Source organism: Bombus pascuorum, chromosome 2 (assembly GCF_905332965.1).
Source record: "Bombus pascuorum chromosome 2, iyBomPasc1.1, whole genome shotgun sequence".
In the NCBI taxonomy this organism is placed as follows: Eukaryota; Metazoa; Arthropoda; class Insecta; order Hymenoptera; family Apidae; genus Bombus; species Bombus pascuorum.
Window position 1 is genome coordinate 22429958 of NC_083489.1, and position 19823 is coordinate 22449780.

The following is a 19823-nucleotide window of genomic DNA, read 5'->3' on the forward strand; positions in this document are numbered from 1 at the left end:
TGGTGGTAGCGAACGACTTTACGAACTCACGCGCACTCTTCACCCGAGGCGGCAAACGAATACTGAGCGCGGGTGGTGGTAGTGATGGTGGTGGTGGACTAGCCGGAGGTGGAAGTGGAACAACACCGATGATAGATCCTGACGCAATACGGATTACCGCTGTTCTGGACCACGTGCTCTTCTGGCCCACCGCAGCAGGTGGGAGTGACTAAAACTATTGCTTGCCAACTTTTCTCTCTGTCTATTCCCTTCTCCGAAAGCTCCGACAGTTGGTCGCTCAATTAAGTGCTTTATTGTTCTTGTTTAATCGTATGTTACTCTTTGAAATAATGTTCTTTGAAAAATGACCTTTATCGACCTACTTCTGTTGCCGCTATAATAGCACGAATGGTACTACTAGTACGTTCAAGTCGATTTTCTTCCACTCTTTTTGCACTAGTAGAGTTGCTTTTTCTTATGTCATCGATTACGGTATTGATATCGCTCAGTATCTTTCGACGAGAATAGTACAGTTTTCAGATAACCCAGCTAACTTGCACGATAACTTGCTGTCTTTTGCGGTGAAAATGCTTTATCGATGTGTTTTTTCTAGAGCCACAAGGAGCTTTTAATCTTCGTTACGATAACATCAACAAGTCTTTTGTCTTTCAAGGAGACCTTTACATATCAGGGGGTGCGTATCAATTGGTACGTGTCAATTTGATAGGACTTGACGTTATTGAATATATGAACATTTTACGTTATTATCAAATCTTTACAATTTCGGCAAAACAAAATTCACACAATTAAAATTATCACAATCTTCATTTACACTTCTATTTTTAAAGCTTCTAAATTTTTATATTTTCAAATTTTTCAAATTTCCGAAAGAACCAACACTTCGAAAATCTGCGGCAAATCGAGACACGAGGAAATAGACCACGCGGTCGCGTGTCGTCGGCGCAAGTGGGAGTGACTAAAACCGCCCTACACCTCGGCGCTTATGCAGCGTCGATGTCGATGCTACCGTGATCATCATACGCAGGTCTAATCCCTCGGGAAGATCCAACAGGAAACCAATAAGGTTTTCGCGCACCACTTCATCGCAATCGCTCAAAATTTGTTTCGAAAGCTACCACTTCCGTTTTTAATTCAATTAGAAGAAATATCGTCACGTTTTATCCCCAACCTTCTGGCATAAGAGTCTCTTAAAGGCCAAACTGACCAATTTCACTTGTTTATTGCTTAATTTCATTGCATAAATACGCGACTAATGTTTAATTCTCAAAAAATGAACGACTTGTGTCCACAAGTTTATTTATTAGGAAATTATATAAATAATAGCAAAATTTAAAATAAATTAACAAAACAGTATTTATAACATTATCTCTTTTTTCCTATACTTTTTAATTTTTAGAGTTGACCATTGCCACTTCTGAACAGTTAGTAAGGTAGATAAACAGAATTGGATTTCACTACATATATGCAAATTACAGGGAAAAGTTACAATAGCTAGCATTTTTCGGGCTTCACAGAGGGAGAATTTTAAAATTCAAATATTAATTAGTACTATATTAGCAATAGTATATTTTTATTTGATTTTCGAACTAAACGTATACTTTTGTCGCTCTTTTAAAAATTTTAAATGATTGATACGCATAAAGTTATCATATCTTTAAGCCTAACAAATCGTTCCTTTCCCAATGATATTATTTTAAAGTAAGTTTTCTTCAACAAATAGCACAAAAATTCGAAAATCAATAAAAATGACTTATGGTTTCCTCTACAATTTTAGTACAAATTGTCTGGATATAAGATGCGGGTTATTAAAAATGTTAATGATGTTTTTGCACACTAAGAGATATATGTACATTAGGAAGCATTTCCATAATGGAATATTACGTCAATTATTTTCATCTGTCTGTTTTCCTATTGGGAAATACAGGTTTCGTTAATTACATTACGTTAATAACGATACTGTCATTCGAATGGCTTGAGAACTGTGTATTCTGCAAAACACTGAGAAATGGCATCGATATCTTGTAATTTCACGTCTTATCGTCCATATGACACTAGTTGAATTTAAATTGTTTAAAAAAAAATATAAAATTGAATAAAAAAAAATAAGAGGAAAGTAATCATATAGAGTATCGTACGAAAGTATTTAAATACTTGTAGAAACTTTTTATGAATCCCATATTATGTACGTTATGCCTACAAACCATATTGCAATTTTATTGACAGTGCAACATGATAGTCATGATAGTATTAATCTTTGATATGAATTTAAAAATGTAGATGCGCGTTACAAAATATTTATTGCAAACATATGTAAATCACACAGGCCACCGAATTATTTGGATTTTCATTATATATATTTATTCGTTATATTTAATGGGATTATTATTAAACTATACTTAAGATTACTTTTATATAGATAGATTCGTGGAATTGTTGGAAATTTTTCCATTATAATCATGGTAATCGTATCTCATTACAGTGCTAATGAAAGCTGAAAAATTTATTTGAAAATATTTATAAAATGTTAGTAATAATTATAAACGGAGTAAAGATATGATAAAGTTCAATTAATCAATATCAATAAATGCGAAACTAGAGATATTAGATCAAATCAAGGAATAGATGAAATGGATCAACATCTTTCGAAACTTGAAAGCATATCTCAAGTCAGCTAAATTAATAGATTCATCAAAATTACTAGAAATCCAGTGATTTGATTAATAAAGATAAGTATAGAAACTTGCAAAGATATTTAAACAAGAAAATGACAATTTCCTGCTATCAACGATTTTAACCTATTCAAATTTGAATTGCCCGAACTCCAATAACTTGACTAATTTAATCGATCACTCTGCGATTCTCAAATTTTTTCTGTCTTAAACTCGCTTTCATTTCAATGTAGGTAAAGATTTTTTATATTGTAAGAAAATTTGTAGCATAAAATTAAAGTGAGAAATCATTCACATCAATAATGATTCTTGCATAATTTCCTCAAATTTGAGAAATTTTCTAAGAACAAAAAGGTATGCTTAGGTCGAAAATCTCTCCATGAAGACGAAAAATTAATATTTCGTTTACTACGTTTATGCAACCACCTTCGTTTTTATCTATTCAAGAATCTGACATAAATTAGCAACAATGTGTTTCGATCAATTTTACAAGATATTTTTAGTCGTGACGTAATACGAGTAAAAGAAAAAGAAAGTAGTTAGACAAAATGATATACTCACGATTCTGTTGTCCCGAAATTCGAATAAAATCGAATGTGCGAAGAATCAGGGTCCCACCCTACGAATTTCTTCCCCTTAAAGGTATAAGGGGTCATTGGAAAATTTCCAATAAGGTAACGCGAGGGTTACTTCTATTCGAGAGAGGCGCCGGGTAATCCAGTATTGAAATCAAATGAGTATAAAAATGCTATAATTAATTCAATCAAACAGAGGAAATTGACAATAGTTACAAAATGTTGTAAAATATATTTAATAAGCAAATGAACAAAATATAAAAAGGAAAAGGATAAATATTATGGCGAATGAAGATTAATTTAAAGAGATATTTAAGAAAATGTTTTGTTGATTTCCCAGTTTCCAGAACCAAATGTTGAGATTACACTTAAAATGAAATATACTTAAAAATATGTTATGTAAATTAATAATAAAATGTGAGCCTCTATCACATTAAAAAAGAAATTCAAAAACATTGTAATATGGAACACTGAGAAGAATATGATTGAAAATCATATTGGTCCAAGATTTTGAAAATTTAATTATATACTTCAGTTTTCAAAAGTATCATCCTTTTAATTTCATGGCTAATCGAGTCATAATTTTACTTCCTACTGATATACACTTTCACGTTTTGAAACAATATATTGATATATAAAATATAAAATAGTGAAGGTACGATATTGTATGAAAAATAGCATTGACGTGACTTACATTACAGCCAGCTAATTAAAAGTACAACTAAGATTGAATCAGGAAATAAACAGAATAATCATATTAAATATATAAACAGAATATTCGAATTAAATCTATCATATAAATTTATATATTATATTAATCTTTTGAATATTAACGTTATGAATTAACCAAGTAATATAGTTCATAATTTTACTAGAAAAAGATATATCGCATGTATTTCAATAATTTTTTAAAATGTTCTCGTCAAAATAACTAACTCATTCGATATTTGTAACACGTGTACTACTTACATCGTTTGTTATGACTTTCGTATGACAGTTTGTCTGGTATTATCACCTTTAAAATGTGCATTTTAAGGAATTTCTTCCCAATATCTATCACAGGAAGCCAACAAAATGTGAATTGTTCAGGCCAGACGCTAATACCAGTATACCCACACTGCGTGTGTGTACATGATTCAATATGAGAGTAAAAGAAACCATTATTCATCGAGCATATCAATCGAGTCAATAAATACGCATGAATTTCACGGAAAAGTAACGCAACAGCGAAGTCATAATAAATATCGGCACGTACCCAAAAAGATATCTAATATTGTTCATTCCTGTGTTTTCGGTTATGTTCACATTATCAATGAAAAATTTAATTCTTCCTCTGTGTATACATATGTATGCGTACACAAAATACTATTTGCTCGATTTACAAATGCAGCTACGTGCAACTCATCGTAGCAGTCCTTACACAATGAAGAAGATGCCGAATGACGTTTGCGGACTTCTTGTACAGGCTCTTCGTAAACAGGAACAACTCGAAAGATACTACGGGAGGGAGCGTGGATGTTTTATGAAAAAAGTTTCTCTTATTATTTTGTAAGAATCGTGGTATTGTCGATATTCAATCGGGTCACGGCAAATATGTATACTATAAAATCACTCTTTGTTATATTCCACAGTTTGTAGTCATAATTGATTAAAGGAAATTATATTGACACAACGTTAAATTAATCTTCAGAGGAATTAGATTTTTCTTCGTTGACTTGAAAATTTCCACAATATGTATATGACCAAAAATTACCATTCGCCCTGTTACGCTTGATATTATTTATTTGTAACATAGCACTTGAGTAAATCAATAATTAAATGATAAATATATTCGTTTCCAGTAAAACTAGATTTAGATTTTACTGCATATCTTTTTTATAGAAACATCGGAAGGAATATGTTCCTATGATTAAAAGAATAATTTTTCTCACAGGTAAAAGAATTCTGTTCTAAGAGAATCAGTTATAGTTATTCGATTTGATAGGAAAATCAAGTACTAATAGCGATGAATTGACAAAACAGTACATAGTACGATGATGAAACAAAATAGAATAGTAAGAAGGATACAAAATAATGTTAAAAACATATAGATCGATAGTTATGTAACTTTTATATCATATGGCATTATACGGAGATAAAAATAGTTTCCTTCAATTTTTCAGCTTAAAATTGATTATTTCGCACATTAATGGTTAACGATACGATTACTACACACCAAATAACATTACGAAAGAACGTTTTAATGCATATCGAATAAACATAAAATACTCAACGACTCACGAATGTATTCGGAATATATTATTGTGTCATACGAAACATCTTGAAACATTAGCACTGAAATGAGATTCGTCTCGTATATTGGTAAAGTTTGAAAGAAATCTGGAAACATACGTAGATACTACAAGTACATATTTCGTAGAGATCACAAAAGTATTTAAACAGTCAATTACTTATTATATGGTAGTGAGATCATATTTAACACTTAGTACGTGTTTAGAATGGTTATTCATACTTCGACATATGTTTATTCTAAATACAATTTTTACATACATTTTTAGATTCATTTCAGGTTTTGTGAATATAGTCGTGATAGTCGTAACTTCAATTCATGTTATTGAAATTTTGGAAAGTTTCGTGTATAATGCATATGTGGCATTTATAAAAATTTTCTGTTATGTGTTCAAACAGTCGTATGCAGTAAAAATATGAGTATGATACATCATGAACTCCTTAAAAAAGATTATAACAAATAATAAATATAAGTTAACGAACAGAAAGTCAAACGACAGTGACACATATGAATATTTTTTATTGTAACGTTTAGTATATATATGAGTTTTCAGCTTGGTTTCAAATTTTGCTAATATAATTACAATAAAATCGTATCTCATTACAGTACTAATGACATTCCCCAAAGTTTCGTAGAACGCATACAAAATATTTATAAAAATCCTCTATGGTAAGAAAACTTTCATGACCCACTGTATTTTAATCGGCAAAGACTGATGTGTAGCATCTACAAAATGATCTCTTGATCCCTTGATCCCTGATCAATGCTAAGATCTTGTGAGAGTTGAGTATATTGTATTAATTAGTGCTAATTACACGAATTAAGCTCGAACGTCGGTCCGTATGCACCGATCTGTTTGTAACGCAACGGTAATTGTCATCGTCCCCATCGTATCAGCCCCCAATTTATGATCGACATCGACGTTTGAAGTGACCACAGAGACCTTCCTCGACCCCTTCTCTAAATCGGCCCTACATACTCATTAGCGTGATTTTTCAGTAACCGGAGATCATCCTCGATTAATTTACGCTGATTTCGCACGCTGTTGCCTTTCTGTTTCTCTCTTCCTCTCGCTCTCTATCTCTCTCTTTCTCTCTCTCTCCCTCGTGCATCATGCTTATCCAATTATTCGCCGAGAAACAATGTATTTCAAACAACGATCTTTAACCTTTGTTAACGGGCCTCATCGGCTTACCGGCGGCCGTAAATTTTCGAACTGAAATATTTCGCTCGGGAATAATCCTCAAATGTGACAAACGCGGATCGGGCGCCACGCTGGTTAGTTTATAGTTTACAGGGAAAAATTGCAGCAAGTGCGATCTCTCGTTGAAGAATTTGTCGCGTTTTCAAATTTTTAAGATGGTTTACACCACAGAGATTTTATTTCATAACAATAGAAAGATTCTCTTTCTGGACCGTCTCGCATCATAGTTTGCCTATCATTAATATCTCTTTCTTACAATTGTATCACGTTTCGTCGAATAAAATAAGGGAATAATTTGTGATTTATAAAATTGGCCTGCAAAATTTCATTTCATATTATAAAACCTGTTAACGTGTCACTCAAAAATTTTTACTAACGACAGTAATTTGTAATTTGTGAAATTTTAGTTTTAGAGTTTTAAAATGGTGTGCGATATATTCGTATGCAATATGCAAATAACTGATGATTGATATTGAAGATTATGAGTTTCGTATATGTACACATGCACAGTAAGTCATTCTGAAAAGTATTGGTACCACCAAATCATTGATCCTGAACGATTCATATCTTTTTATAATACAAAATTCAAAATTCTTAGCAATGAGAATGCTCGTTAACTGACTTTCATCGTTCCAGCATACGTTACATTGATTAGAAATTTTAATTTTGTATTTTAAAAAAATATCAATTGTTCAAATTAGAGATATGAATAGATACTGTGACTCGCTGTATACATATATGTATTTATTATATATTTTATATATTATATATTTATTATCTATAAATGGTACTGCTGTAAGCCATAGGCACAGCTAGATTACTTAATTTTTAGGCATGTAACTATATTTTGTTCTATATTGTAAATGACATTAAAAATTCCGTTATATTGCCAACAAGTAGCCCGCATTACCAAGCTAGCAATTGATCGTGTTCTCATAGTAATTAATCTGCTACAAATATATTAATTATATGATAAATACACAGACATTTCAAATTATTTTTTCAAAGTTTTATGATACCTAAATTAATCTGAATTTTCTATACGTTGATTTACGATTATTTCCATTTTCTATAATTAACTTACTATTAAAGATTATGGGAGTAAAGTTTCATCTATCAAGTTATTTTACGTAGTGAAATTAATGATCTCTATTTGGATAGAATCTATTAGATTCATTCACTCAGTATTCTTTAGTTACTGGCAGCACATCAAGGTATCAATTATTTTCTCCGATTTCTGAGTGACCAGATATTCCGGAAATCAGTTCTTTCCGTTGATTGGTAAGATAACACTGGTCAATCTTGTGTAATTCAATATTTTTCCGAATAAAGCTGTAGCCTGTGAAAACATATTCTTTCGTCCCTTGATTATACTCATATAACGAATAAGTACCGAGCTGTAACCACCTACTATAATTCAAAACTCTCGACAGATATATCCTTTTACTATTTTCTTAATTTTAATTCTGATAATTTGCTTTTCATTATTTACAAATTCTTTCCTGTATTAATACAGTCAATCTTGACTGTGCATTTATATTATGTAACAGAAAGTCACGTGATTTAATACATTAATATGTGTATATAATGCATATAATTATTTCGACGTATTTTTATGTAATATCAATTGTATACACATATACAAACAATCGCATATGAGTAATATAAGTGACAAAATTAAAGCCTAAATGTGGATTATTTCATATTTATTTTAAAAAGCGTGTAATAAGTTAAGACTAATATTCTAAATTAATCCATTCGGAAGTATTTCAAAAATCAAATAAATAATAAAACGGAGTGTAATAAATTACCATTTACGACGTTATGATAAATCAAACTATTCAGAATATTTTGAAAACTACATAAGTAATAAAAAAAGGAAAATCGGACAATTAAGGAGAATTAATAATAATATTAAATATCGCACAAGATAAGTACTAAAAACCAGACCTGTTTCTAGTAATGTGATAGTTCTCCTTCTCTATATATACATATACATATACATATGTGTGATATGTAGTTCTCTATTTCTTTTAATTGACGAGATTAGTAATTTGTTAAAATACATATTAATACTCAATATATCTATATATTAGCTTAAAATTGTGGTGAAAAGTAAGCATACCCTCAAATCTACTTCGAGCAGTTCCACTTGGCCCTTCATTTGGCTGCATGGCCCAATTATCTGCAAATAAAATGTTTGATTATGCCACGATTTACAAAATATTTTAAGGACGTACGTAAATAAATTTCCAAACTTCTCCTAAATTTAATAATAATATTTTCAAAGAGCATTATCAAGACATAATCGTATTTGATTGTCATTTTCCTTGTTAAAGAATTGTTGATCGATTTATTACGTGTGAAAGGAAGGATGCGTATACGTTTGATTATAACAGAAACTTGTACGTATTATTTCAAACCCTCTATCGAATTTGTCGATGTGTAGAAAATTTGAGACTCGTCCCAGAAACGTGAACGTTAAATAAATTTCGCAAAAGAAGCCTAATATTACGTCCAGTATACACGATGTGACGTTTGAACACGAAATATGTGTTAGACAGCAATTAAATTGCAAGGAATGACATATCGTTCCATGAGAATGGCTCATATTACGTATGTTTTTCAGCTTATAAATAATCTGATTTAAGTAGACTCGTGGTACTTCAAAAGACTACACTATCGTTAAATAAAATACACGAAACAAACAAAATACAAATTTTAAATGAAATTATTTGATAGATATAATATCTATGGCAAATAAAATTGTTGTCTGATTTGCATCGCAATAATTATTCATGTGCTATATAAAAAATAATAAGACTTTCGTTTTCATTTTTTACCGATTTATGAAGATTTATGACTTATGAATATTAATGCAAAATTTTAATTGAAATTTTTTGCCAATAATTTACATTTTATTTTTTAACATTATCGTTATGAAAGAGAAAATTCCAAGAACTTGCTAAATGTTTTTTCACTATTATTCCTTCCTTCACATGTATACTATAATTTTCTAAATTCTGGAAAAATGTTTAACGCTATGATGAACTTCATTTTTTAGATTGTTGAAGTCCTTTTTCAGTGTCCCCAATTTATTACTTCATTTAATATCTTTCGATAAATTATAAAGCGTTGTTTTATTATTTAATCGTTAGTAAATTAATAAAAAATATTTTATATGCATAGTTTGAATTGACAATAATTAATGAAGAAAATGAAATTAATATTTACGAAGCACCGACATCCTTAACGTTGGCAAAAGGATCGTAAGTCAAATTAGAGGATCACCTTCCTTCAGGCCATTGTACGTTTTTATAATTGGCTCGATAACTTGTTAATTAAGCTCCGAATTGTTTGCTCAGACGTAAACGAAACACGACGAACGATTCTCATCTTTAAACGCGCAGGACGTCAAATTAAGGAACACCCGCGAGGTGACCAATCAATAAGGAAATACGTTACTAACTTCTTCAACTATCACAAGTATTGAAAAGGAATAAAATCGTACACGAACGATGTACCTTACAAAAGTATTCTGGGACTTGTAAATATTTTTTATACATGTAGGTATTATGCATGTACATAAAATGTAATTAAAATTGTAATGAGACAATATGATTATTCGAATCCGTTGGCAACAATCACACGCCTCGCCAATAAATACAAGGTGTTAAGAAAAGAGTCCAAGACTTGAAGGGCATATTGTATTGATTGAAAGGAGCAAAAGATGTCCAATTAACCTACCTTAAATCATCTACGAACGTTCGATGTCGTAAAGCTTGTTTCTTGAACGAGTTTCTTCGTTGAACGTAAACAAAAAGATTGATTCAAAAGTACGTTAGCTCAAAGTTGTCAACACAAACGACCTATGATACGTAGATATGAGTTTTGCGTTGCAATAGAAGGAAAACGTGTCGAACATTTACTATAAGAAAGAAGGTTTTTACTTAGTTTACATGTATGAAGTAATCTCTATCTATATTAGTACTGAGTTTGTGCTAACAACCTTAAGCCAACGTACTTCCTTACGAAGAAACTCACTCATGACAAAATCGAAAGTTCGTAAATGATAATAATCGATTTTGCGTCCAAAGGATTGATCGTAAGGCCTATGTCGATTCGACATTTGTTTGCTCTTCTTTACGAATCTTCAAATTCTTAGATTCTTTTTTTTAATACCTTACATAAACAGCGAATAGAAAGCCACCCAAATAATCTAGCACTTGGTTTGTATAGTACATCTATCTTGAAAAGACTACGTAAACCTTATCCAACAGTTACTTATATCTGCTCGTAAAGGAGATGTTTGAAGGTACGAACCAATGGAAAAATACCTATATGCTGTTATTTACAATACGCCAAACCAATTTGCGGAATGTCTTTTGCAAACGAAACGTAAATTTTAATTGGGATGATAAGAAAAAGAAAAAGCTGTTATGATTACGTTGATAAAGTTTGAAAGAAATACGAAAATATACATAGAAATTAAAAGATATTTAGTGTAAGTTTATGCATATTACGCAGTGGAACCATTTATATCTTTAAGACGACTATTCTAATTCTGCTGCATTCTGATTTAATTAAATATATATTAGTGTTTGCAATAAATATTTTCTAACTTCTAAATACACTATCAGATTGCTTTCAAGTTGTGTCAGTATAACCATAATAGTAAGTATATGCATATTACGCAGTGGAACCATTTATGTCTTTAAGATGACTATTCCAATTCTGCTGCATTCTGATTTAATTAAATATATATTAGTGTTTGCAATAAATATTTTCTAACTTCTAAATACACTATCAGATTGCTTTCAAGTTGTGTCAGTATAACCATAATAGTAAGTATATGCATATTACGCAGTGGAACCATTTATGTCTTTAAGATGACTATTCCAATTCTGCTGCATTCTGATTTAATTAAATATATATTAGTGTTTGCAATAAATATTTTCTAACTTCTAAATACACTATCAGATTGCTTTCAAGTTGTGTCAGTATAACCATAATAGTAAGTACATGCATATTACGCAGTGGAACCATTTATATCTTTAAAATGACTATTCCAATTCTGCTGCATTCTGATTTAATTAAATATATATTAGTGTTTGCAATAAATATTTTCTAACTTCTAAATACACTATCAGATTGCTTTCAAATTGCGTCAGTATAACCATAATAGTTCTATTTCATTACAGTGTTAGCCGAATTTTTGAATGTTTTATATAATACACACACAGCAAGTATTCAAATACTTTCGCAAGTCATTATAAATAACATACAGCAGATTATTTAACATTACCAGCATGTCTGCATATTACATTGAAATTATTATTTAAGACTATAAAGAACTTCCAATCTGTTCGTTCATACGTAAAATAAACTATCGATTATGGTACTTTTGACGATATTATATATATTTTCTGTAACATGACCTAATCGAACTTGATTTTAAATGTAAATAACACGAAACGTAAAAAATCCACATTTCTCATTACAATACAGTGAGCGAGTTGTGAGATGGTAAATAGGAATGTCTTTTACGCTCACGTAGTTGTATGTATTTATTGTTACTCTTTCACGAAGGGATTACATAAAAATTTGCAAGAATATTACATTCAAAGCTACATGTTCTAAAAACAATACAAATCTACTTATTAAGTAGGTTCTCTAAGTCAAGGTAAAGTAACTCATCTAGCAGTTGAGCGATAATAGATAATAGATAATAGCGATAATAATAGAGCGATCTACTTGAAAACAGACTATTTAACTTGTTATTAATCGTATACATTGATAACTCGATGGTCGCAGTTTTCTATGAAAATATAACTTCCATTCATTAAAAGAAAATAAGCTTATTTAACTAATGTTAATATCTCCAGTTTTAATTATCATAATTTAATAGCGTGTATATCATCTTATTTCTGCCAGTTATTTTGTTGCTTATTTTATTACTTGTTATTGTAATGTTCCCTAGTTACCATAGAGTTACTCGAATCATTTTTCTGTTATTGATATTTCCTCTTGCTAGACCTAAAGTACACGATATTTCCTTACTCTCGTTATTATATTAACGATTAATGGTGTTTAATAATCTACAACAAGTCATGTTATTTTGTACAAAGCCCAAGGTGGAATTTTAAAATGTCGAAGCTTCGATGACTCAAATAACTTTACCTTATTATATGTACATTATTGCTCTATCTATTTTCAGATTGCTTAGCTTACTATATTAAAATAACATAAAAATATCACTTCTCCTTTGGGTAGTTTTTAACGACCATAACAAAACAACAAGGACGTGAAAGAGACTGTTCTATCATTATTCCGAAATTATTAATCATGCACTCGGTTCAACTTAAAGGAAGATCCAATAACAATGTTCGATCCGTAATGCAAGTTAACAATAGTGAACCAATATGCACTAAAAATTGCAAATGTTACGAGATGAAGTATTTATCATCGGTGGAACATTATCCATAATTTGAAACTTTAATACAGAAATATAGTGAACACATTGAGAAACCTGCCAATAACACCGAGAATAACACCGAAAGTGAAATTTGGGATAGTGATTAAATTTAAAAACCCTTTTTGTTAGGTATAATGTAAAATAAGTTACTTAATGATTTCCAAAACAATATAGGATCTTTTTTACGATTTTGCAAATCTTTTTATATAGAAGATGATTATGTAACTTAAATATATAAAATAGTGAAAATATATGCATAAACAATGTTCATAAGAAAACCTAAGAAGGTTAATAATGAATTGAGGAAAGTAAATAAAAAGAAAGTGACTTTCTGGAAATGTGGATCGGAGGATTTGCTCTGTTTTGGAATTCAAGGTTTCGATTTCTGGATATAAAAGGCTTAATGCAATATATTTGTATACACACGTGTATAGCGCAGAAACAAACACGCGCAAGTAACAAAATAATACTGCATGTTCATAGCACACATTTTCGTGCTTTTCTGGAGAATGCTACTGAATTCCAGTTACATAAGAGTACTGACAACAGTACGTTTAACCACGTGATTATATAAACGTCATCAAGCCTGCGCTTGACAGATTATGTCTTGTCGACGACATCCCCTATCGTCGCATTGGCGAGTCATAAAAACGGCCCTTTCGTTCACTAAACAATGGTGATATAGAACATCGAGACCGGGTAGGAGGATGGGAAAGCAAAACAGGCTTCCGGCGGAAATATTTTGCGCAAGTTATTTCTTGCGCCCGCCTCTTTATCAAACATTTTCTGCCTCATACGTGCGTCCCAAATTAAGCGATACAACATGTATATCGTAGAATTTCTGTCGAATGGACCAACATAATTCCATGGAAAAAGGTTTGTTTTGTACGAGTTTATTAAGTTCACTGTTAGCTCAAAATAACTCTTTTTACAAAAAAGTTTTATTAAAAAATGTGATTGCACATTAAATATATTAAGGTACGTATTTTCTATATTATTAATCTTTGAAAAATTTCGTTTCGATAGAAAGTCTTGTCAGGGACTTTAAGTTACTGTAATTTGTTAAAAAAAGAATCAAAAGTGTATGTTTTATTTGAAAAAGTTGTATTAAGAAAAGCAATTACAAAGATTGTCAATCATTAAATGTAGCTATACGACATAAATATTTACTCTTTTTATATCCCCTTTTTCTTCTTCTTCCTTCCTCTTCTTTGTCACAATGTGCTGACAAATAATTTTTTGTTGATTTTTATGTTAGTTTATGACTTGAAAACAGATTATAGACTATGAGAAAACGAAGAAAGTTTGTTAGGTAAAAAAATGTGAGACTTTTACGAATAGCTGATAAATTCACGAAATGTTGCGGTATTAATATTAACACCACTATAGTTTAATATTTTCAATATTTCCATATATTGCGACGTATGTTATATAATTTTGAAAGGCGCTTACGTACGGCCATGTGTACACACACACGAAGGAACACATATTTATCTCCAAAATCAAATAAAAAGACAATTTTGATACTGACGATCAAAAGAGGATCATAAGTCAAATTTCCTATTTTTACAGGGAAACAACTTTAAAATTTAGTATATTTCCTTGTAAAAATAGGAAAATTGACATGATCTTTTCTCTCTTCCAACCTTCATATATAAACTTAGAATTAATATTCTTGAAAACATATTATTATATATTATCATCCGTTCTTGTTGAAAAAATAAACATTAATATGATTTGTTAATGCCAATAAGTAAATATAAGGAAGGTAATTTGAGTCATCTATTTAATACACCTATTAAAAATAAATTGTCAGAAAATCGTTGCGTTGCTATGCTGTCATAATTGTAGAAGATTGAATTGACTCCTAAATACTCAATTTATTGTATTTATGGTAGAATTATATTTGTACAAACATACAAGAGTGTCAGGTGCCAATGAAGGGTCGTTAGAATCTTTTCATATAATGCACCACTTCGTCCGCTTTTGAACATCTGTATCCTCGAGTTTGCGAACCTATTGTAGTATTCACAAGCCAGCAGTTATAGTGTGCGGATCTTTACATTGTTAAGTCACTGTCGAAAGAGTATTAAGCATTACTGATATACTTATCACTCATAAACGAAGATAGCACAAAAGTTGTTGTAGTTCTAGGAGTTTTCTTAATAAACACTCTGCAGTTAACTTGTAGAAACATTCAATTCTGGCATAACTTTACAATATAAATAGTATAATTTATAACAAGAACTTTGAGTAATAATTATAAACGATAGATAAGAAAATTACTAACCATGTTCAGTTTTGCTAGCATACGTGTATGGTTTTAAGGATGCAGGTTTAAGTAATAATTATAAATAATAGATAATAGAATTATCTATGACATATAATATTAAACAAATATATGTATTACATATGTATTTAGGCATGTATAGTTTTCAAAATATTAAATATCTTACAAAATAATAATGCTTTGTAAATGAATAATCTTAAAGTTATATTTTGACTAGCATATTAATAATTATTATGATTTACACGTATTCTAATCTAGTCATATTTCAAACATAAATTGCACGATATCGGAAACAAGTTTCACGTGATGCTGCAACAAGCATTTCGACATTTTCAATGAAGGAACAAATTCCTCAACGTAATATCTAGGTAGAACCTAATAAGGTCTTGCATACACGTGCAAACACATAGGCATATGCATACAATGTAATGCAACGTAATCAACAGAACCGATCAAGCTGTTACGTGTACAAGTCATGCGTATTTCTATGATATAATACGGTCAATCTATTTGGCTATTATAAAATCATCGTAACTTCTGTACATGATCACTGCGCCGGCTTGTGGTTCACGTTAACACGATTACATAATAAATTCTTTGATTAACTTAAATATATCGCGGTTTCCAATGAGTTTATCTGGTTTTCAAGTACAGATTCTCCGAGTTTCTCATTCACGGAAAGAGGCTTGTTCCTAATAATCATCATAATCATTATAGATTCGATTAATAATTATGTAAACTACGGATTTCAATTAGCGAAACAATTAGTCTAGGAATATCAGCGATAATCGCTTGGCGAGAATTTACATTTTGTCAGAAAATGGACTCGCGATGGCCATGCAGGAACGTTCGAAGGATTCACAACGCTGTTGTTACTCGTGTTAGACTCTACAGGTCGCGCTCACGCTTATTGACACAACGATGCTAGAATCTTCAGTAAGAACAACTGTATCGTATTTACGATCCGGCAATGTCAAGGCGACTAACTTATTTCCTTATCAATGCGCCATTACGTAATGAACTCGAAGTACGGTGCACCGATAGTGCGACTCGCTTTCAGTGTCCCCTATGTGCTTGACCTATGACGTAAAACTTGCAGGAATTGGCACATGCAAGGCCGTTTTAAATATTTGCGAAGCTTCCTTCACGGCAATTGGACTTCGTTTATCTTTCGAACCGTTTTACACACGCGACACAAGAATCGACTTCCGCGAGAACGCACGATCGATCACCATTCCAACGGAATGCATTGTTTTTACGATCGTTTCTTCCTTCTTGTCATTGTATGACTCGCTTTTTCCACGCTGTTGCACAAGTTTACGATATCTTGCGACAAGTAGTTGCAAATCAATGTATACATTTTGTAATATATATATAATGTATACGTACAAGTATTTATGTAAGCGAGAATATTTCTTTCAGTAGGAAATCACAGGAATGAAACGTAATAAGTCTTTCATAAAGAACGGCAATTTGGAAATTTCAACCAAGTACACAACAAAATGATGTTTTGATTTTGACATTTGATTTTGGGATTAAGTATGTATGTATCTTTATTACATTCTTGAACATTCAAAAAATAGTAATAAGATTAGCTACGCACATTAATATTAATCGTGCTATATTAATCTAAACATAAAAGATATAACTTAGAAAAACTCCGCTGGGGGTAGCCACCCACATGCTATATTTATTTTTATTTTTTTTTTTTTTCTTCACCAATAAGATATAACACTTTACCAAATGTCCATAGGGACAAATTGTAAAATAACCAAAATAAAATAAAAAAAATATTAATCTAATAATTAAATTAATTTGTTATTATTTATTGCAAGACATTATAAGAAATTTTTATTTATTACTTAACATTGAATTTATCACCTATTTCCAAGAGTCTACGTATTCTAATCTATTAGATTATATTCTTTTTCAACTATTTTGTATTAAAATACTTGTTTATAGCTACCGAGAGATATAAAAATCAGAAAATTGACGAAAATAGATTTATTATCTTCTCACGTGATCTTTATATGAAGGTCACGAAGAAAGCACAATAAATACGTTTTCGTTCATTTTATTTTAATATCGCTTGATGACTAAAAGGAGATATTTTGATATTAAACAGCTAAGAATGAAAAGATCCTGTTGCGTCCAGAGATGTAATTAAGTAAGTTTTGTAGAAACCAAATACACACTATGTTGTAACTACAAAACCATCCTAAAATTTTCAATTCTCATGCAGATACAACCTACACGATACAAACAACAAAATTTGATTAGAAGCACTTATAGATTATTGTTACAATTTTATTTTATGGTGTTAATGATTAATGAGTTCACACTGTTACGCTAGTTCTATAGTTATGCAACAAAAATAAACTAGTTTTCTACCGTTCTTTTATTTCAGTGAATAACATAAAAACTGGAAGTTGTTAGGTTGTTTTATAGTCATGAGACACAGTATACAGCTATTAAGATAAACAACATTTTAGCATTCCGGCAAGTAATATTTTTATAATTAAAAACTATGCTGGTGTCATATTTAAAAAATACTCAAAAGTATTTCATCATAGACCAATAAAACGACAACATGGAATTAATTGAACGTAGTGAATTTTGCAACTGCTCTTCTGTAAAAACTAGAGAGTGTAATTTAGTATTTTCTTATTGCTTCGAAAATTATCTTACAATACGTAAATGCAAAATATTATGTTCTTCATTAAAATATTCACGAGTTATGTTGAATTAACATTTGGCAATTATTGACTCGCAGTGTGATATGGAAACGACTTTATCTACTTGAAAACCAATTGGTACTTCAAGATACAATCTTATATATTGGGTTTAAATATAATCACAACTTTTAAAAGTATCACATTCCAAAATGCGTAATTTACATTGCAGTGCTTATTGTTTTCTCACATAAACCTAACTCATTGGCATGGCAATTTTTTCACATTCCTATATATAACATTCCTATAAGATTATATTCCTAGACTATAATCACTAAACTACAATCCTATATTAAACATACCTGTATGTACTACTTTTCCATTTCCGAGAAAATTCTGGGATAAACTGGAGGCGATGGACGATAAAACATCAAACAAAAAGAGAAACTGAGTCACCACAGCTGCGGTTAAACTATAGTAATTTGGATACTGAAATACGAACTCATTACAAGAAATAGAAAACGGCAATTACAACAAACCATACTAGGAAGTATATTGTATAATGTAATAAATGTAACATGTAGGAATGTATACAGAAATCAGACCAAATCACATTCAGAAATAAGAAATGAGCAGAAATAATAATAAAAACAATCGAGAAATAAATATGGGAACTGGCGAACTTCATAAAGAAAACCATGAAACCCAGAGCTTCCTGCTTGGATACATAAAGCAACCAAACAACACGTATAGAAGATATACATACAGAAATCTACATACTTTAAATTAAATCTTAATTCATTAATATATATAATATAATAGCTATAAACTAAGGTAGAAACAAAATGTATCAGGTGTGCACATACATGAACAAATTGTAATAGGCATAAGACTCAATACATAAACAAACAAAAATACAAAAAAGATAACTATCTTTCTTCAACACAGATTAAAATATTAATATTTTCCTCTGTGAAAAATATTTATATTCTTCAACACCCTTTTACTAAATTCGTAGTTTTTATTTAGGGTTCTGTTATTAGAGAAGTGGAGAAATTTAAGAATATCAGACCCACACTAGACTCTGTTATAGTAATGCACACATTTTTCAGACGAATGCGCATCCAATATATTTTTATCTAAATTCATAAATATTATCCAATCACTACATACATCAAGATCACACGAAGATGATAATTATTTCATAAGTTTATATTCAAATATAAATTTCAGTAATTGATTAAATCATTCAAAATATTGTCATAAGATATAAATTAAATTAATACAAAGATCGGAATATAAACACGATGAAGCAAATGAAACAAACTGATAAATATCAAACAATTTTTCTCTGTTCTTCCTTAAAATATAAGATTGTTCTTGTTTAACAATCATACTAATTGGTGCGTTTGATGTTCAACTAAAAGTAGTACGTAGTATTTTCCAAAGCTGCATAACAACTCTCTTCAATGTCAAATGAATATATAACATGTAGAATGTAATAAAATAAATTAACTATCGAACACGCTATAAGTTTTTCGTACAACTAACTATAATATTATCCAATTATCTACGTGTATTTCAAGATCAAAGAAATAAGAATTCATTTGATACATTATGGAAGGAATATCGGTCAGCGGTACAAAAT

At 30.4% G+C, this 19823-nt stretch overlaps 1 protein-coding gene across 4 annotated transcripts in view; it reads right to left on the bottom strand.

Annotated features, from left to right (window-relative positions):
- Positions 1–19823, bottom strand: part of LOC132904598 (protein cycle) — a 112426-nt gene that overhangs the window by 82506 nt on the left and 10097 nt on the right. For all 4 annotated transcript variants that reach the window (XM_060955241.1, XM_060955248.1, XM_060955239.1 and 1 more), the window contains exon 2: positions 8864–8923. In XM_060955241.1, coding sequence (XP_060811224.1) covers positions 8864–8912 — 49 coding nt within the window. In that variant the 5' untranslated portion in view covers positions 8913–8923. The remainder of the gene's footprint in view (positions 1–8863; positions 8924–19823) is intronic.